This window comes from Trachemys scripta, chromosome 5 (genome assembly GCF_013100865.1).
Source record: "Trachemys scripta elegans isolate TJP31775 chromosome 5, CAS_Tse_1.0, whole genome shotgun sequence".
Taxonomy (NCBI): domain Eukaryota; kingdom Metazoa; phylum Chordata; order Testudines; family Emydidae; genus Trachemys; species Trachemys scripta.
The window spans coordinates 11,938,187-11,959,694 of record NC_048302.1 but is presented as its reverse complement, the minus strand read 5'-3'; the positions used below and the strand labels follow the sequence as shown (position 1 = coordinate 11,959,694).

General features: G+C 44.7%; 1 protein-coding gene across 6 annotated transcripts in view; it reads left to right on the top strand.

The window, feature by feature from the left end:
* SLC4A4 (solute carrier family 4 member 4) overlaps nt 1-21,508 on the top strand; it is a 250,479-nt gene that overhangs the window by 217,996 nt on the left and 10,975 nt on the right. For all 6 annotated transcript variants that reach the window (XM_034771668.1, XM_034771667.1, XM_034771665.1 and 3 more), the window contains 6 exons: nt 807-920; nt 2,065-2,226; nt 11,421-11,599; nt 13,273-13,345; nt 18,504-18,572; nt 20,104-20,277. In XM_034771668.1, the coding sequence (XP_034627559.1) occupies nt 807-920; nt 2,065-2,226; nt 11,421-11,599; nt 13,273-13,345; nt 18,504-18,572; nt 20,104-20,277 (771 nt within the window). The remainder of the gene's footprint in view (nt 1-806; nt 921-2,064; nt 2,227-11,420; nt 11,600-13,272; nt 13,346-18,503; nt 18,573-20,103; nt 20,278-21,508) is intronic.

Here is a 21,508-nt window from a genome sequence, read left to right as displayed (position 1 = left end):
CCGGGAATTAACCTGTTGCATACAAGAGACACAGCTCCTTTATTTCATTCGGGCATGCAGAATGTACACGTTGTTGCATTTTTCCTTCTTTAAATGATTGGCTTTCTGCAGTTTACCATTGTTTGCAAACTGACAGCGCTAGAAACGTACCATCCAAAGATCCTCAAACATCCTTATTTATCCCAGCCACTGGCTTGCATCTAATATTGACAGCTGACAAATAACCCCGACAGTGTACCACTAAAAATCTTACTACAGCCGCAAACACCCTTTTTAATCTCAGTAACGATCTGGCATCTCATTTTGAGAACTATTCAGAGATCTTTGATCAAAATCTCCTCCCACCACCTCTTCTTCCAGACACGTCTCATCTTACTTAAGATGCCTTTTGTTTTAATAAGAGACCCATTTTTCTTGATGGAGTTCCATCACAGCTTTTCAGAAACCATTCCTGTGGGGAACTGGGTCTGTATAATGGGAATTGTTAGCCGATGTAGAATTAGATTATCAGTAAGATTGTATGGGAGAATTTTTGTGGGAGTACTCTGCAACAGAAGCTGTTTTTCCTTGGAGTTGTTTTTGTAGTTCTGTTTAGGTCTAATTGTTTGGCTTTCAGACCCTGTAATAAAGTATCTAAGCACATTTTTTAAAATCACTTCAGCCACTGCAATGTGCCCCTTTTGTCCCTACAGAAAGGGAAATGTTTACCCTGAATTGCCACCAACTACAAAAACAAGGGTATCACATTGAATTTAAACGGTTGCTCTTGGTACGAGCCACTGTTATGGTGTCACCTTCTATTTCAGGCCAGGAAGCTCATCAGTGATTTTGCAATTATCTTGTCCATTCTGATTTTCTGTGGAATAGATGCCCTAGTAGGTGTGGATACACCGAAACTAATTGTGCCAAGTGAATTCAAGGTAGGTAAAAGTGGTCTCTCAACACACAACCATTATTTTACTCGGTGGCTTCTGTTGCACTCTGCTGTTTCTATCTTCCTTCTGTGAAATTACCAACCATGAGACCAACAGTCATACAAAAATAAGCTATCCAGGAAGGATTGTATTGCTGAGCCAGTTAGAAAGCAGTTGTAAATTTATATCCTCTCCATTAACACCATGTCAATTGGCTGAAATGTCTTCTAAAATGTAATGACAAATCTTGAACGTAAAGCGGGATCCTGCCAACCTCGCTCGTGCTCGGTAGCACCTTACTCCATGATTTCAATGGGCCAAATTGTGTTGTGTTTACTCACAGGGCCGGCTTTAAGCCGATTCCCCGGAATGGGGCCCCGCAATGTCCGGGGCTGCTGGCGGAGCGGGGGAGGAGGAGAAAAAAAAAAAAAAAAAAAGCCGTATCCTGCTTCTCCCCCCTCCCTCCAGTCTTTGCCATACAGCTGATCAGTGCAAGCCTGGGAGGGAGGGGTGAGGAAGAGGAATGCGGTGTGCTTGAGGAAGACGTGGGGCCAGGGCAGGGATTTGGGGAGGGATCCAATGGGGGCAGGGAGTGGGTGGGGCTGCGGGTGGCAAGGCGGGGATTTGGGGAAGGACAATGGGGGCAGGGAAAAGGGGGGCTGGGGGGGGCAAGGCGGGGATTTGGGGAGGGAATCCAATGGGGCAGGGAGGGGACGGAGTTGGGGCAGGGAGGGGGCGTGAGACAATTGGCGTCCCTGGTGTGGGGCCCCGCACCTGCTAAAGCCGGCCCTGCTTACTCACACCGGTGAGCCTTCACTCGCCCATGTAGTTTCACTGCTTTCAGTGCTTGAATGTGCTCGAGAGAGACCGACCAGCAGGACTACTTGAAGAGAGTGCTGCTACTCATCATGAACAAGGATGGCAGAATCTGACCCCTAATAACCACTTCCAGGTTTTAAACTTCAGCTGACGTTGGTATATGGGAAGAATTAATCCCAAATTGTCAGTGTCCTCAGGAATCTTCCTTTAGTCAGCTTGACGTATTAGTGTTTGGGTCCTTTTGCTGCCTGGATAAACATGCTTTGGTTGGGGGGGAGGTCGTTAACATGTCGCCACTCTGATGCCTGTTTTCCTCTCTTTGCGCTTGAAGCCAACCAGCCCCCACAGAGGCTGGTTCGTCCCACCCTTCGGAGGGAACCCCTGGTGGGTGTACCTTGCAGCAGCCATCCCTGCACTGCTGGTGACCATTCTCATCTTCATGGACCAGCAAATCACAGCTGTCATCGTCAACAGGAAAGAGCACAAGCTCAAGGTGGGTGCCTTGTACCTTGCATGAGTGCAGCAAAGTAGCGCCTATCCTCTCCGTGACAGAGCCAGAGAGACAGCCTGTGGTGGTAATGGGCACCTGCTCCCTTCAAAATACTATGATTGGTATTTAGTAATAGCATGTATTTTCTTCTAGCACAGATTATTCTTCCAGATTTGAAAGCAAAGTCATCATTTCAGCTTGAAAGCGACCGTATTTCTCGAACAATGCTTGTTGTTAAAGCAAAGGACACAGATGGTGGGCCAGATCCTGATGTTTTTACTCTGTCACAACTCCTTTTGACTTCAGTAGGCGTTCTTTCTGAGTGAGGATGGAATAAACCCCAAGGTCCAGATCCTTGACCGTCACCAAAGGCTCCAGTGCAGGGAATCCCTTGTAGGGCATAACGCCAGCATGATCATTGCTAGCCACATACTCCTCCCACCATTGGAGTAAGGGCCTTGTCAGGCTTATCCACACAGCACTCCTGCTGCTGCTTGGCTTGCAAAGAGGTCCCTAGGGAGCCGCTCTAATCGCTGCAAATTAGAGCAGCCTTATGCTGTGAGCAGATACTTTTGCTTACACCCACCTTTGATTCCCCAAGTGTGAACACTGTACATCTTAAAACAGCTCTGAGTAAAGCTTGAGATACCTTGACTCTCTCCCTGCAGGAAGTGGACTGTTAACCGAACAAACTCGCAAGTAATGGGAAAAAAGGCTATTAGATTTCACATGTGAATCAGTTATTCCAAAAATTCTCACCTGTGGCTTCTGCTCCTAGTGGTGTCTCATTGGTTTTCAGCACCACTGCCATGGCACGAAAGGAAAAGATGACAAAGCAACACAGAGGGGGACTTAGGAGAACAATAGTGAGAAGAAAAATGGTTTTCCCAGCATGGATGCTCTTCTTAACTTAAGTTGGGTACACTGGTGTGTCCTGCAGATAGAGCACAACAGCAGAGCACAGAAAGCTGGCCATCCCTGTTGCAAAGGTGTTTCTCCTTGGATTTAGTGGTCAGAGTTTTGGGGGAGATGGCTCATTGTTTCCACCTGCTGTTTGCTGTCCCCTGGGTCAGCAAGTGAGGTGCAGGTGAACAGGGCAGATACATAAGGTGAGAACTTTTCCGAATTCATCTTTAACTAACAAAAGGGGGCACTGACTGCTTGAAACTGGCCTCTCTGTCTGCAGTAGTGCTCTCAGCAGTACTAGACGTCTATGGTAGACAGTTCCTGTGGCAGAGGGAGGGTAAACAAAGCTCATTCCAGAATCCATCCACCCTGGTCCCTCAGTTGGCAAGAGGTAGTAAAAAGCATTTCCTCCCAACAGAGCTGAACGTCCTCAAATCCCCAGCCCCTACTGGCTTGGAGCTCAGCCAGGCGCTTGGGGGAATAGCAGTAATTTCTAACAGAGCTGGTCTCAGCTGAGTTTTCAATTCCTTGTCCGGTGAAGGGTCAAAAAAGGCCTTTTATCACGGAAAGATTTTTTCAGTCTGAGGACAGAATAAATTGGCCTTGATAGTTGTGCGGGACTCTGTGATGTGAAGAAAAGTGGGAGGAAGGGTACTCAAACCTGTGCGTCACACCAGGAGGTACTGGGGCAGGGGTGCTGCTGCTGCTCCTTTTTCACTTGCCGCTCCCTGGTTTTCCAGGAAGCCGGTTAGAATTGTGAGATTTTCCAGAACCCATATGCTGAAGAAGGAAAAGAAAATGCTTAAGAACATAAGAACGGCCATGCTGGGTCAGACCAGTGGTCTAGCTACCCCAGTATCCTGTCTCTGGCAGTGGCCAGTGCCAGATGCTTCAGATAGAATGGACAGATCAGGACACTTTTGAGTGATCCCTCCTCTGTTGTCCAGTCCCAGCTTCTGCCAACGGGAGGTTTAGGAACACCCGGAGTACGGTTTTGTGTCATGGACTATCTTGACTAATAGCCATTGATGGATCTATCTTCCATGACCTTATCTAATTATCTCATTTGATGTGAATATGCAGGATAGAAGTATGGTGTCCACTTAGCCTTTGAGACGTATGTGATGAGACCCACACCATCCCTCTGGTGGAAAGGCTAATGCGCATTCCTGCAGTTCTGCAGTGCCAGTTAGGCACATTGGCAGAACCAGCTCCATCTGAAGAAGTGGGGCTTAAAAGGGTGCAAGTGGCTGCAGAGACGGGGGTGTTTTCCTTGGAATGGCGTAGCTGCCAGGGTCTGTTAGCAAGCTCCAGTAACAAGGGAGCTCAGCCTGAGGCAGTTGTTAATCTTGTCTTTCAAGCCCCCTCTTTGAGGCAGACAGACACTCAAGCTCAGTATGAACAAAGGTTCTGGAGGGCTGCATCCAGCCAGTGCCCTGTGGTGGGTACTGGGAAGCACCGCCAGGGGCTAGGGACAAGGGGATTGTAAATTGGGCTCTGAAAGGGTCCTGGGAGTGAGCTGGGCTCCTGCCAGGAACAATAAGATTGCTCAGGAGTGAGGGCAAGAGACTCAAAGATGCCCGGGCTGAGGGTTGGCTGACTACAACATGGTTGAACTAGTGTTGCCAGTACCTGCCATTCATCCCTCTGAAGCATTCCCGACTGTGACATCAAAAGGCACCTTGGAGGATAGGATTTCTGCCAGCGTGGCTGCACTGCTGCCTTCCTGGGTTTCCAGTTCACTTTCCTTTTTATTTTTTTCCAGCAAGAAATACAGATAGTGAATCAATGCCAGCCCCACGCTGATCCCTGCATGAGAGATTCGTGAAACCTGTGGGGTGTGGTCCGTGGGGGTGTTTCTAAACTGCTGTTTGCGTCACAGGGGTCGGACTCGGCTGCTCACCTCATGGGTGGGAAGCTAATCAAACTAGTCATTAGCTCAGCCCTTTCTCTGGCTGCCGCTGATTGACAACTTTCCCTCCCCAGAGAAGCTATTGACTGTTGCTGTCTTCAAGAGGAAGAAGCTGCTTTGTGGTGGTGGCTGGCTTTCTTCGTGTGTCTTCAAGGGATACTGGGGGGTTGCACCCCACATCTTGTATCTTAAGGACTCTCCCCCTTATCCCCCAGATTCCCAGAGTCATGTGAGGAAGGGGTCAAAAAATAATCTGACCCTGTTGTCCCACAGGGCAGGGGGAAAGGAAAAGAGTTCTGCCCCACCAGAGTGGCTGTTACATTAAGCCTAGAGAGCTACATTGCCCCCTAAGGGTACGTCTACACTACCTGCCGGATCGGCGGGTAGTGATCGATCTATCGGAGATTGATTTATCGTGTCTAGTGTAGACACGATAAATCGATCCCCGATCGCTCTTCCGGCTACTCCTGTACTTCACCGAAGCGGAGTCGACGGGGGAGCGGCGGCAGTTGACCCTGCGCCGTGAGGACGCGAGGTAAGTCGACCTAAGATACGTAAGATACGCTATTCTCGTAGCTGAAGTTGCGTATCTTAGGCCGATTTCCCCCCCCGCCCTCCCAGTGTAGACCAGGCCTAAGACTTCCTTAGTCACTGGGACTTCCCTGCCTAATATGTGGCAACAAAGCAATGACTTAGGGTCCCTGAGTTTCCACACTAAGTCTTCTCGGTGGCTGCTGCTTTTCTTGGGGAGCAGCCACTGGAAGAAGGGACCCATGGCCCTACGTGTGTGTGATGGGTAGAGGGCAGGGGTTAGTTGTCATGCCAAATCCTGACCTCTACGCTACAAAACTCAGTAAATCCTAGAGTTCGAAGGGATGACAGGACACTGGCTCTGCCCTGTGGGCCTCTGTCACCCTCTGTACTTACAAGATCAGGGAGTGGCCATAGGGTGACCCATCAGAGAGAGGCACTGGGCCCACCAGGTGATGGTGATAGGGAGTCGGAGGGTTCTGGGGCTCGTTGAGAGGGAAGCCAGCTGAGGGAGGGTCCTATGGCACATTAGAAACATGTATAATAGTGAGACAGAGCAGGGTGTGCAGACTTTTCTGTTGTGAAAGCCTCTTGCCACCATGCTGGAGGAGCACCTTAAACCCTGAACACCGGCTCCGTATGGGTGGGTCCAAGATTCAGTATGAATACCCTTGTACAGCTCTAATTATTGTCGCTGACATCCCCTGTCTGACCATTTCAGATGGGAAGATGATGTGAATTAACTGGGCAGTAACTAGAATCCAGTGGATAGAGCTGAGGATACCACCTGACCTTATGCTTGCTGGTAGGCTCATGCATAGGGGTTTTTGTTCATTCTAAAGCCTGCCTTTCTCTCAAGTAAAAGGATCCTTAAAGCTGGAACCTTAGACTGGAGCTGATTTTTGCTTTGACTGTTTTGTTTTTATTACAGCATAAGGGTCAGGGTTTCTCTTGCCTTATCAAAATGAGCAAAGTTTCTGTAGATTTGACAAGCCCCTATGAATATATATTTAATAGCATGGTTATCGTGCAAGGAAATCACTGATCGATAGCTTTAAGCAATATGCAAAACAAGGTTTGTTTGTATAACCATTACACCTGAGTGAACTCAGCATGTTGGTCTGACTGTCTGATATTAAGAATCTAGGCCTCGGAGACTTTGGGGTGATGAGATAGTGGGGTAAATCCACTCTAGACTGGAAATGCCAACAGGCAGACCCCAGTGTGACAGTTGATTTTTTTGTTTTGTTTTGTTTTGTTTTTGTTTAACTGCACAGTAGACTACAAGGAAAGAAAGTGAAGAGACTTTAATTAGAATCAATAAGAAAGTAGCCTCAATTGCCCATTTATGAATGTTCTTTAAAGAACTTTGTAGTCACTAATATAGTCACAATATGGTATATAATGATATTTTTAAAATAAACGCTCTAAACTGGCCCTTTACAGTTTCTCATACTCTATAGAGTTTTGCCTGCCCTGCAGGATGAATTCCATTGAATAATATTGAGTTCCTGTAAAAAGGATTCTCCCTTCTGCAGGACGGGAGGCATTTTAAAAGGGCTGGAATGTAGGAATAAAGACTGATGCATAATGAGGGTTATGTTGGGGTCATTATTTAGGTGTGAACCTAATAAATAATAGAATTATCATGATATGGTAACGATTGGCATTATTTCACAACACATGAAGATTTAGGATCAACCTGAAATTGACCTCAAAGAGTGGGTTAGAATAATAGGGGAAAGGGAAAGATGTTTTTTGTTGTTTTTTGTTTTGTTTTTTATTAAAAGATTGCCTTTGATTGGGATCTGGATCAAGAAATGCTGGCTGACTGCTGAGATTGGCATAAAATATACTTCTGGACTCCTTATTTCTTTAGCAAGGTGAACATCAGCCCTAGTTCATCTTATTCCAGGCCATCCATGTATTATTATTCTTCACATAGTTTCCTAAAGGTTAAAGCCTTTCTTTAACCTTAATTAGAAGAACACCATAAAAAGAAAGTGAATATGGAGGCTAGGTACAGCCATGAACTGTACAAACAGTTTTCTGGAAGATCCACCAAAAGGTAGAATCAGCGTCCATATGCATTTTGCAGGGGGTTATTTCCTCACCCACGATTGTGAACTTCCTTTCTATAGCCTCCATTTCAGACAGTGTCTCTTCTCGCCAACCCAGCATTTATGCTGCTTCACAAATGTAGCCATTTTATCTCCATTAGGAGTAAGCCTCAGGGAGGCAGTGGATGACTGAAAACGGCATCCTTTTATTGGTGGCGTCCATCTCCTCCTCAGGACTAATGTCACAGCAGTATTGGTCATTCAGGCTCTTTGGTTTCCTGTACATTTCCCGGTGAAGTTGTTGTTTATTACCACTTAAATGATGACTAGCAGTGATATGCTGTGGGTGAGTGGGGGGCTGTCTCTCCTCGGAGCTCATTAAAATTCTCCCACCAAATTGAAGGGAAAGTTGGGGTAATCTCCCTGCCTCTGACAGAGGCACTGTTATTCTGGCTACTACTGGAGAGACATCCCTGGGCTCATTAAAGTATCTCTGAAGAGATAAATTTTCTCTTGCTTTTGAGTAGATTGAATCTAATAGGCAGGTATTTAAAAAAAAAAAAAAAAAAAACTGCCGGGGAAGAATTCCTACCATCCCTCTCTGCAAAGTCGACGCCTCCATGCCAACTTGAGTTCAGTTTAATACAAACTGAACGCTACTTTTCTAGCAACACACTGTATATTTTTTCCAGTAACAAAGTATAAACTTTTGACCAAAGTGCTGTTTAATGTAAAAATTTGTTTCCTGCTTCCTTTGTTATGGTTATGAGAACATGTTTGGTTTAAATGGTGGGGGGGAGGGAGGAATGAATGGATTTGTAGTCCCTCTCTGCTCCTCAGCAGCAAACATGGCCCTGGTACATAAAATCTACTGGCAGGCTAAAGTGGGGACAGTTTTCGTGGGAGTGCCTTGTTACACTATTGGCAGCGTATCACTGTCTAGCAGACTGAATTTTGCTGGCCTGTTAACCAAGGTAAAGTGATACACGTGGTAGGAAAACAATGGACAGTATTCAGGTCTTGCCAGGTATCTTTCCCTGCTAGAACATCACTCAGCAGGTCTGACTCACCTGTTACTGCTAATAAACTCAAATTTAACAGATCTTAAAACATCTAATCTTCAAAATATGAAATTTTGTAGATCCCGTTCTTAATAATGCTCCCTCCTTTCCTGTCTCACCCCTTATGGTTCATTGATTTGGAGTTTTTTCTGTTGTTCTCTTAGTCTGCTTGCTTTTTATGTATACCAATAATTTTCTCAATTTCAATTTCCAAAGCAATTTCAAGTTATTAGAAGACCGCATATTGAGATTTTAAAGCAGCCTGGAGAATCTGGACACCATCCTCCCTTTAAAATTAATGATCCCCTAGATTGCTTTGAAAATCTCAAACAGTACACAAATCTGGAGGCGGTTCGTAAAAATAAAGTACCGTGGTGGCCATTTATGAAATCAGCATTTTCCCACTGCAGTCACTAAAATCCTGCACTTGCTTCCTGTTCTAAGTACAGGATCTTCGATACCACAGTGTGATAACTATTGGTAAACATTGACTTTTGGCACTGTTTGGCTTTGATAACCCTTCTAGCTTAAGTGTGCTGTCAGGTAGACTTTAGTAAGTCATTATGCTCATACTTATTTCACAATAGGTTCTTAAAACTAATGTTAAGCTGTGGACTGGTTTTATTAAGGGGTACCCTGGGTTTCTAAAGCTTTGTGATGTCCAGGGTGTCACTTAAGGTAGCTGGGGGTGACTTTTCAGAAAAAGACATTGTCATAGTTGTTAATATCAGGTGAAAGGATCTTTGCAAGGAGTAAGGGCTTCCATTATGTGGATGGATGTGTGGAATTTGTATTATGAATAACTGTCTATGGGATTTGTGGATGCTTTGTAAATCAGAACACAAGAGCCCAAGAAGGAGAAAATGCATGTAATGTATCCAGCCCGCGGATGATTTGGTGCCTTCATTTCTATGACGGATTTCCAAATAATGAGTCACTTCATTCCTGCAGATATTTGTTCAGCTTTGCATTCACCTTCACACTAATTGACATTGTGTCTGAGGCTTTCCTGTAAATGTGCTCTCTGTGATCATGACTAGACCAGAGGTGGGCAAACTACGGCCCGTGGGACCGTCCTGCCCGGCCCTTGAGCTCCTGGCCAGGGAGGCTAGTCCCCAGTCCTTCCTCCCCCGCAGCCTCAGCTCACCGCGCTGCCAGCGCTCTGGGCAGCGGGGCTGTGAGCTCCTGCCAGGCAGCGTGGCAGCGGGGCTGGCTTCGGCCGGGCGGCATGGCTGCCAGTCCTGCTGCTCTGAGCGGCATGGTAAGGGGGCGGGGAGGTTGGATAAGGGGCAGGAGGTCCTGGGGGGCAGTTGGGGGACAGGGAGCAGGGGGCGGTTGGATGGGGCGGAGGTTCTGGGGGGGAGGGGCGGTCAGGGGATAGGGAACTGGGGTGGCGGGGGTTGGATAGGCATGGGAGTCCCATGGGGCCTGTCAGGGGATGGGGGTGTGGATGGGGTTGGGGCAGTCAGGGGACAGGGAGCAGGGGAGGTTGGATGGGGGGGTCCCAGGAGGGGGTGGTCAGGGGACAAGGAGCCAGGGGGGTTGGATGGTTCAGGGGTTCTGAGGGGAGCAGTCAGGCAGGAAGTGGGAGGGGGCCGATAGGGAGCGGGGGCCAGGCTGTTTGGGGGGCACAGCCTTCCCTACCCGGCCCTACATACAGTTTTGGAACCCCGATGTGGCCCTCAGGCCAAAAAGTTTGCCCACCCCTGAACTAGACCCATGTGCACAAGCAGGATATAACTCTTGGCCTTCCGCTGTGTCTAGAGAAATGCCCTGTTGTAACTGGGTCTGTAGGATAACAGCTAACTCTCCCTTATAAACCACTGTCTTGCTTTTTCGGTAGTTGCTCCATGCCTCAGCACTTTCCAAGTTCTCTTGTTGCCATAACAATCTCATGGGGTGCAAATGGACCATTCTGTTTTCTAAGACACTGCTGCAGTTTTGTAGGGGTCTTGGACATGTGATAAGAGCAGAATTTCTGAGGATGGGAAAGTGGACAATGTCATTACAGATCATTTTGCAGGGGTCTTGGCATGTGATTTCCTTGTCAATACAATCGCTAATAAAGTAAGGGGGACAGTTAACTATAAAAATAGCACTATACAATGGTGTGTTTGGGGGGGGGTGTGTTTTTTTTTTTTAAAAGGGCGTATTACCAAGTGAAAGAACAGACAGTCTAGAGCCGCTTTGAAATACCCTGCAAGATTATACCCAGGAAATATATATATTTTTAGTACTTGAACATAATATTGTTTGGATAGTTTAAATTCCTGCCAAGATTCAGTGTGCATCCAGTCTTAATTTTTGCCGGTTTGTATTACTTTCTGTAGCTGTTCTCAGCCCATAGTTTGATTTGACTAATACCCTTTGTATGGAATTATTTTGCTGGTTAGTGGGCTTGAACTGCCCTCCCCGCATATAGTATATGTGCATGTTTTGTATATATGGTGATCAATTAATTACTGGTGGACTTTCTGCAATTTTGATCTCTTCCTCACAAGGCTGCCTACCCCCTTTATTTGTTAAGTCATCCACCACTGTACTATATACCTGTGTACATTGATAATTCAGCCTCTGAAGGTCATCCGGTCATACTCTGCTAACTTCTGATCAAGATGATTTGTGTGCAATTACCATCAGTCTAGAACTATGAGAAGGTCCTGGTGCTCTAAAACGTTTGATGATTAGCTGAATACTAGAATGTTTCTTGCCTGTCTCTCTCCACAGAAAGGTGCTGGCTATCATCTGGATTTGTTTTGGGTGGCTATTCTGATGATTATATGTTCCTTCATGGCCCTGCCCTGGTACGTTGCTGCTACTGTGATCTCCATTGCCCACATCGATAGCTTGAAGATGGAGACCGAGACCTCAGCACCTGGAGAACAACCCAAGTTTCTGGGAGTGAGGTACGGCAAACCAAAAGCGGCCTTGTTTGCATGCAAAGATCAGTGTGTGCTGTAAGTGATCTAGCACCAAACAGGGCAAAGGCAGAGAGACTCAAGAGGAAGAGATGTGAGATTTACAGCACATTTTCAGTTTAGCTGAAATTTCCTCAGAACTCCTTTAGTCCTCATTGGTTGTATTCGCTTAGAAGTTTGTATTGAGTAGATCCTCTCCAGGGTTGTTTCCTAAAAGAGAAAAAAGTTGTCTTAAAACGTGCGTGTGTGTGTGTGTGTGTGTGTGTGTGTGTGTGTGTGTGTGAGAGAGAGAGAGATTGAAACTTTTAATAAAAGTTATATATTGTTTTTCACTGCTTTGAGAGTGAAATATGTAGGCTGAGATTTTTCAAAACTGACTAGGAGACTAGCCACACTCCTCTGGGAGTTTTGTGGCCAAATTTCCCTGGGTGGCTTTGAAAAGCTGATCTGTAATGATAAGAGCAGGCTTTCTGAGGATGGGAAAGTGGACAATGTCATTACAGATCATTTTGTAATTGGAAATTAGACAGATGTACATGAACAAATTCAGTGGCCAAAAAAAAATCAAACTTGTGGCGCCTAAAGCAACCAGCTCTACCCAGTCTGGCAATTTAATGCAATATGTAGGTACCCAGACCGAGTGGCCTTAAGTGACTTTAGCCGGAGCAGCTGTGCATCTGAAATTCAGGCCACTTACCTAGGTGCTTAAATGTGAATTTAGGTACCTAACTTTACATACTCGAAAATGTTGGCCAGTGTATTTTCAGACTTGCTGAGCAACCCTGGCTCCCCCTGAGGGCAATGAGAAGTGCAGACACTCAGCACTTCCATAGAAAGTCAGACCAATAGTGCGTGACTTTCTTCTGTAAGTGTGCTGACCAGCATACAAAATTGTGGTTTCCTTCTTAGACTAGGATTCAAAATATGCCACCAACTAATGAATCAGTAGCCAATGATTTATCATTGATACGCGTATAACACACATTGCCAATCACCAGGGGCGGCTCTAGCTTTTTTGCCGCCCCAAGCACGGCAGGCAGATGGCCTTCGGTGGCATGCCCGCGGGAGGTCCACCGGTTGTGCAGCTTCGGTGTACCTGCCGCCAAATTGCCACTGAATCCATGGGACCGGGGGACCTTCCTCAGGCAAGCCACCGAAGGCTGCCTCACTGCACTGCTGGTGCCTGGAGCCGCCGCTGCCAATCACGTACAAAGAATTTAGCCTGCCCGTTGATGGCTTGTGACATTACGCTTTCAAACATGTTTCCCCAAAATTGATTTGTAACATCCTACTGATTTGCCAGTAATTTGTTTGTTATTTAGCTATCTGAGTAAAAAATGACACTGGGAATAGTCTCCATTTTCAAAGGAGCCAGGTTTTCAAAGATGGGTGCAAACTGCTGCACCCACAACTCAGGCAATTGGACAAACATGCAAATACATGTTTTTTGCATTAGCCAACAGTAGGCATGTTCAGCGTGTGTGCATGATGTTTCTGGCCATATCGTTGCCACCCAACTTTGAAAATCTGGCCTCAAAAACTAATTGGTAGAGTCTGGTGTGGTTTTTTTTTTTTTTTTTTTTTTTTTTGGAGAGTTGAACAGAGAATGAAACCTAGGTTAAAGCAGGAGCTAGACCAGTAACTGTCTGATTTGGTTTCAGGGAGCAGAGAGTCACTGGAGTCATTGTATTCATTCTCACTGGTGTGTCAGTCTTTATGGCTCCCATCTTGAAGGTAACTATGTTAAATTTTCCCCTTTTCCTTCTTCTTGGGACACTGAAAGATCAGGAAGCTGCCCACACTGCAATAACAGACTGTTTTATGATAAGACTGTCATCATAGCAGTATGGAAAAGGAGATTAGGGAGAATTATTGATGTAGTTTTATAATATATTGAGAGCTTAAAATACATGATTTTTCCTCCTAAAAAGTTTATCTGTAGGTTGATACAGTGTTGCCAAGAAATGTTAAGATTGGGTTTTTTTGTATCCTTTAATACGAGAGTTGCTTTAAATGTTTGCATGCAGCACTGTTATATTGTACTTCATATGTTTCATGCATCTGCCACATGCATGTGCTCATGCAAAATATACTGCAGACAAATTTAGAGAGCTTCTTGGAGCTGTGCTGGAAGCATGGTTGATAGCACAATGCATTTGCTCCATGGAAGACACCGGTTTACAATGAATGTATAGTCAAGAAAAAGAAATGTGAAATTATATAAGTGTATGTGTACAGCTATTTACATACTGCTTTGCATCAGTGGCGTGGCACAAAGAAGTCAGGTATACCACTGAATCTGGTCCTTGCACTTTGAGTCAATGGGAGGTGAAGGAACGGCAGTACTGAGGTATTGATTATCTTAGCCTGGGGGTGACAGAGAAAGTTTCAGACTGATTCCCTTTCCAAACTCCCCTAGAAGCCAGAGTGACTTCACTTTATAGTCTTGGAGGAGGCTGCCAGGTGAAGAATTAGGATTGTTTCTTCATGCATCAGAGGGATGGATATGATGTGAGATGTGCTTTATGCATGCATCCAGGACATCCACATATTGTATGTACCAGAAAATCATTGAGCATATCTGAAATAAGACAAGTCCTTTAGCTCATCCTGTTAGTACTGTGGAATCCAATTCCTGTAGTACATTAATTGCCATGAATAACTTTTTAGTGATTACACATATGAGTGTAGAAAATTTTGCATTTGGCACCCAGCTCATGGTGTTACAACTCAGAGTGTAGACATGACTTAGATGATGAAGAGTATAAAAAATTATTGGCAATCCATAAAGTTCAGCTGGTCTGAACTAACAGAGCTACTCCATGGCTAAAATTCTGACCCCACTAAAGTCAATGGGAGTTTTCTTACTGACTCCAGTGGGCCTGGATTTAAGCCCTTTAGGTCCAGCTGTCAGAGCATGCATCTGAGCAGTGCTAGGTTCATAAAACTTGCTTTGCCTTTGAACAGAACAACCAAGAGAACTGAACTTCTAGGCTTTCTCCTCTTAAATCAGCAATATTTCCATCCCTCAGAAATACTGCCCACCTGAGCAGTATGCAAAATGTATGCATATGAGGAGGATGATATCCTAGAAATACAATTTCTTAATCTCCCTGTTTTTCCTGATGGCCAGCTAGTAGAGTTCTGCCCAGGCACTGATCAGCTCTGCCTCTGATTTCTTTCTTGAAAATTCATTCCCCTTGGGTTTTTGTCTGTTTGCTACAACATAGATGTTTGCCTATTTTTTGAGATCTGGGATTTATTTGTCTACAGCTACATACATATAGGTTACCGTTAATACATCATTAGATCATAGAACAACTCTAGGGAAGCTAGTTACACGTCTCCGGTGCAGGAACTCTTCTATTTGTGTATTAGACTTTTGTGGTGATGATTATTTATTTATAGCATCCAAGATATAGACAGTAATGGGGAACAGGAGAGTTGTGCCAAACAAGTCCCAGCCCTGCGGATTTAGAGTTTAAAGGCACAATCGGTTGGGAGCAGTGCAGAACAGTAGCATACGTTATGATATAGAAACAGCGGCAGGGCCATAGTAATTGAATGATGTAACAGGTAGGTATTGTAAGGGAGAAGGCAAATGAGAAAATGAGAAGGCAAATTTTATGTGTATTAATCAGAGAGCAGTGTCGTGGAAAGGCATGAGTGAGCAAAGGGGAAGATGTGACCCTGGGGTGGAGAGGAGGCAGCAGGACCAAATATGGGGAGGGGCCGGTGGTACCAAGTACCTTGAAGGGGAAGAGAAGAAACTTAAAAAAAAAAAAAAAAAAAAAAATCAAACCTTTCCTATTCTAGATTTCAGTGGCTGGTTTTACAAATAGTAAATTCCTCATCATGGTTCTTCTTAACTCTTCTCCTCCTCCCCCTCCCAGCCCCCTGTCTTTAATTTCATGTTTAGTTTGATGTATTTGGTTGTTACTTTGTGGCCGTCCCCGATGAACTTTTATATTTCTAAGCAAGGATTGCTCTGTTCACTGATCATTTTACACACTTGCCCGAAGGACGTGTATGGGGTAAAGTTTGTGGGATAGATCTGTATGATTCCCATTAAGGTCACTAGGAGTTACTTGGCAAAATTCCAGAACCTTTAACAAAACTCAGCAGTGGATTCTGCTCTTGTAAGAACTGCTTCGTGGAATGCCTTGTCAAACCTACACACCTTATGATGCCAACAGTAAATTGAATACTAACAAGCCCAAATTCAATAAAACAGTCAGTGAAATGAATAACTGCATTACTGCGGTTTTGGGTGTTTTTTAATGTCCCTGATTCTTCCACTCAGTAATGGCAGATCTTAGTTCCTGCTAAGAGAATGATAAGCAGTTTCCTATAAATACATTTTTTTCTTTAGTTGGCCAGCAACAGGTTTGCTTTGAGTCTGTCAGCTAGCACTCCCTTCCCTTACCAGAGAATACATTGCCAGAATGAAATCTTCCAGAACTAAAGCACTGCACTTTTCCTACACAACTGGATTAGCTTAAGCATGATACTCTACCTAGACTTCACCGAGGAGTGAGTTACTTGTTTGTTTATCCTGAAACAGTACGATGATACTCAAGTACTTTTTATTTTAAAAGAGAGAGAGAGAGAGAGAAACAGCACAGAAAAACTTAAGAGCTGAACTAAGATCTCCACAAACTTTCGACCCATCTTGCTTTAGGAGACATTGTCTCGTCTTATCCCTCAGACACCACAGTAATGCAAACAACACAAAGTGATCCATTTTTTTCCTTTCCTACAGCATGCTGTCAGAAGGTTGCGGCAAGCAGGCTGCAGGAAACTCATTTAGCTTTTAATAATGAATATAAATGAATCACATTCAGTGAAGCAAGTGCTGCAAACAAAGCCACAACAAAGGATTAATGTACAGCAGAGAGACTTGCAGAAGCTGGTGGGGAAATGAGGCACAGTTGAGAAATGGGCAGCATGTCCTCATTAAGGCCTTGATCCTGCACAAACTTACGCATGCTTAACTTTAGGCACATGACAGGCTTCAGAGTAGCAGCCGTGTTAGTCTGTATCCGCAAAAAGAACAGGAGTACTTGTGGCACCTTAGAGACTAACATTTATTTGAGCATAAGCTTTCGAAGAAGTGGGCTGTAGCCCACGAAAGCTTATGCTCAAATAAATTTGTTAGTCTCTAAGGTGCCACAAGTACTCCTGTTCTTTTTAGGCACATGGTTAACTTTAGACCCATTGACGTCAGCACAACTACTTCTATTTTTAAAGTTAAGTGTGTGCATAAGTGTTTGCAGGATCAAGGCCTAAGGAAGTACTTGTGTGCCACTGTGTTTATAACCTAGGAAAGGGTTAATAATAATGTGGTGGGAATACAATAAAACGTTCTATTGTCCTGCTTTAAAAGTTGTGCATCGAAGATGTTAAAGAAATGTCACTCAAAAGAAAACTGGAATGTACTCTTAGTTCAGAGCGGCATTGGATGTGCAATGCCTGCCCTGCAGTGGTGGTTGCGAGTCATTACACTAACTGCTTTTCTCACTGCAGGGTGACTGATGCAGGAACTGCTCTTTTGCTTGGTGTCAAAGAAATTATATTAAGGATTTTAAGCAAATCTTGTATTTGGACCATCGTCTGATATTTTGATTAACCACATGTCATGTTTATTACAAATAACTTTGCTGCTCAGCTGAGGGACTCTTTCATTTTTGGCAAGCTGCATCGTTATTTTGCTGCTGATAAAGGCTTTTTGTCTGCAGTTGGAGTGCCAGATTTTAAAAAAAAATTAATTTCTATGTGCTGCCATCTGTTCTGCAATGTGGTTCACTGCTTTGAAACCGCTTCCATCCCATGCTAGGGGGTTGCGTTCAGTGGGGGGTGAAGTGATCCCTATGTATCACCTGCCTCAGAAGGGTATTGGGTTTGTAGTAATCAATGAATATTTATAAAGCACTTTGAGACCTTTCAATTAAAGGTAGATCCCGACCAAGCAGCTGGGCTGGGTACTTGGCAGATGCATGGTGGGTTGAAATAGCCTATATTGAAGGGAGTGGGATAGCTACAAAGGTGGGGGCTCCTCTAGCATTGACCCCTCTAAGCCATGCAGGGAGCACACATGGAGCAAGGCTATGTGCGATGCAGAGGGTGGACCCACTCCCTGTCTGGTTCCCCAGCATCTACCCTAAACATTACCCATTGTACTGCAAAGGGGCCTGTTGTGTAGGGTGGGCTGGGCTTGCCACTTATGTGAGTGCAAAGTGGTGGTGGTGTTTGGAAGGCAGGTTTGGCAAGTGAGATGATGACTCACAGTTGTTAGCCCGTGACTAGTTATGAATTAACGCGGGTCAAGGATTGGACAAAGAGTAAGAGGTTTGGTTCACATCATTATCTAATCTCTGGTTTGGAACTCTTATGAGAACAACCTTTCTTTGCAGATTTCTAGTCTTTCCAGAGGCTGGCAATCTGATGGGAATATAGTCTCTTTCCTTTTGGGAGGCAGCATTTCTGCATCCAGTTTTATTCAAACCCACAAGTGCAGGGACACAGGCTCATTTTACAACTTTTAAAAAACTTTTAACCTTATTGGAACTTTTTCCCACTCCCTGACTCTGCCTCCTGGTTGGGCTGGCTTCACTTCCCTTCTCTGTTGGGCAGATTTTTGTGTTGTATAAGCCCTGTTGTCTCCCAATGTAATTACATCTGCCCTTTAGCTATTTATTTTCAACACAAGTGCTCTCCCATTCACTAAAATACTATATAAAACTTGCTAATTTCTATGACTTGCCATTACTCATGTGCGTACGAAATTCAGGGTTAGCACAGGATATGAATTATGTTACTCTCTGTGCACCAACTAGATGATTGTTTGAGGTTATTCACTGTAGTTTTTCCACTGTTCTTTTCCTTCCCCTAGTTTATACCGATGCCTGTGCTCTATGGAGTGTTCCTATACATGGGTGTTGCTTCCCTTAATGGAGTGCAGGTAAGTTCCCATAGCAACCAAAGCCACTCTGATATTTAAGGGTAGATTCTTTAAAGGACCTTGTCAAGAGGATGGTAATCATTAACCATTGCTCTTGTTTTAACTACTTGCCCTTTCCCTCCTCCACCTCATTTTCATTCCAAAGGCTCTTACCAAGGCTTCACAAATATTATCACACAAATATTGTCTTGTAGATGATACCAAATAAAAGCAGACTTTCCACAGGAGAGCACCAAGTTCCGGTCTTCCGAGCAGCGTCACTGCCACAAGAAGCAATCGTAACCTTTTAAGTGTGTTCTGAGAGGGTGATTTAAAACCATCTCTCTGGCCCCTTCCTGACAAAAATGCTGAGAACAGTGCGTGTTCACTTGCCATAGTCCTGCTTCTTAGATGGCTCGGGCCTGTAACTGGGCCTGCTGCTTTGCATTAACAGGATTTATTGAGGTGGTATTATTCTCCAGCATGAACTGGTGGGAATAACTGAGCAAAGTCGAACCCCTTTTCTTTGTCACTGAGGAAATGTTATATAAGGGAGCCTTTCTGCCAGGGCAGCCGCTTTAATTGGCATTAGGAAGCTGGAAGTGGTTTTGTTACTTTCTATCACCTGCTAATTGCAAACTTCTTCTCCACTTAGCAGAGTTTTAATGGGAAAAGGCTACATGTTCTGTGGATGCATTCAGAATTTACTTAGTCCTTTTAAAAATGGCCCTTTCACCCCCTAGATTGAGATTAATCTGGTTTCAGAATCAGCCAGAAGCAGGCATCAGGCCAGTGCTCTGGCAAGGGACAAGCAGTCGATTGTAATATTCACTACCCCTGGTTCTTCCAAGCAGAATTTCTCAGTGCTCTGGCCCAGGTGGCCCTTGTGCTATAGAGTGTTTGTTTTTCAGCTGTCCAAGGACAACTTCTGAGTGATAGGAAATCCTGGCTGGGGATTCGCTCCAACCCGTCTCTTCCAGTAGGGCGAGAGGCACTTCCCCTCTTACCAGCTCCTCAGGCTGCTGGTCCTCCGCTGCTGGCAATCAATGCCACTCTTACAGAACTATACCCTTCGCACCAGCTAAGAATCTGGCCCCTAGGCTCTCATTTTACACACTGTCCAACATTTCCAAACCCAGATGCCTAATGTTAGGCACCTAAATCCATATTTGGGCACCTTAATGGAACTGGCTTGACTTTGAGAAGTGTTGGGCAACCACAGATCCCAGTGAAATCCATGGGAGCTACCGGTTTTTAGCACCTTTGAAAATCAAGTAACTTCTATTTAGCTGCCTAAATATGGATTGAAGAGCCTAACTTTAGGCACCCAGGTTTTAAAATGTTGCCTATTGTGCAGAAAATAAAGGTTACTTAAGAGGGAAAGAACTCAGCCACGGGGGGCAAGGGTGTGTGGGTGGGTGTTGTTTTTGCAGGAAGAGCAGGTCACCATTAGTTCCCAAATTAAGGGTCAACAATGCTTTATCACTCATTTTTGTGTATCAGCTACTCTATTGTATCATTTAATTTTTTCTTTCTTCCCTCTCCCGCTCAGTTCATGGATCGTCTGAAGCTGCTTCTGATGCCTCTGAAACATCAGCCTGACTTCATTTATCTGCGTCACGTCCCGCTGCGCCGGGTCCACCTGTTCACGTTCCTGCAGGTGGTGTGTCTAGCCCTCCTCTGGATCCTCAAGTCAACTGTGGCTGCTATAATCTTCCCAGTCATGGTAGGTGGTGTGTCCAGTTTCTACTTCATTTCAGGCTCCCTTTAGTTAAAGCACCCTACAAAACACATTACAGCGCTAAGCTGGTAGACCCCTAGCAAAGAACTTTTGTCACACTGATACAAGATTACAAGGGGATGCTCTCCGCGCCCTTTACTCTTCGTGTTCGTGGCTGCTTTTTCGCAAATCCTTTTTGGGAAAATGGGTCCATAAAGTGAATTTTTTTTCCAAGAAACCACAATTAATTTTGACCCATTTTTGCTGCCACAGTCAGATTTCCCACACCCTCCCTCTGAGCTATGTTAACATATAAGAAGTGCATTGTTTTCCCTTGATAGTTCACATTAAATACTGCACAGAAGTCTTCTTCCCTGCTTCTGAATAACACAAACTGACAAAAACGAAGGAATTTGAGGGCAGAGCTGTCCTCAGTGTCCTTTGCTTGTGTGCTGCTGTAACTCAGGGTGGGGAAATTGAGAAAGTTAATTGACTAAGTCAGGAATGAGAAGTCGGCTTTCCTTGGAACTGTGTGTCATAAAAAATTAACAGTGGTTCATTTACTCATTCCAGCTTTGGGGAAGTGTTTTTTATTTTTCAATATTACATCAGATTCACTCTAAAATGTTGAGTAAATGTTGAAGGACAAATTATTCACCCAATATATCATTGTGTAAATGTATAAGGCTCTTGTATGGTATTTACTCATACCATATAAGCATGTATGGGAGTGTTGGGGTTTCTGGTCTTGGTGCTACCAACCAGAGCACCAAGACCAGAAACCCCAACACTCCCACACTTCGGGGGAATTCAAATGCACACTTTGCAGCAGGTTCTCTTTTATAATGGGTCAGAGCAAATCCCCAAACCTGAAGACACACCTACACAAACACATGATCCTTGGAAGAGCTTAGCTGCAAAACCAAACAGCACAGCTCAGGCCCTTCTCTATTATGTGTTTTATCTTTGGTATAACTAGCTTGGAAGTGAGGGTTTCATTCCAAACCTACTGTGACCGAAACAATACCTCCATTAATGTATACTCCATAGAGTCTAGCCTCCAGCTTAAAGACAGTTCACATTTCAGCTAGGCTCATGCCGGATGGCTCATCATGAAACCGGGGCTAAACTTAGCTTATTTCAGGCTTAGTTAATAGGTGAGTCAAAGCCAACTGTAGTTGTACAATGTATGGTTTGTCTAAAAAAGAGAGAGAGAGAGAAACAGAGAAAAAAAATA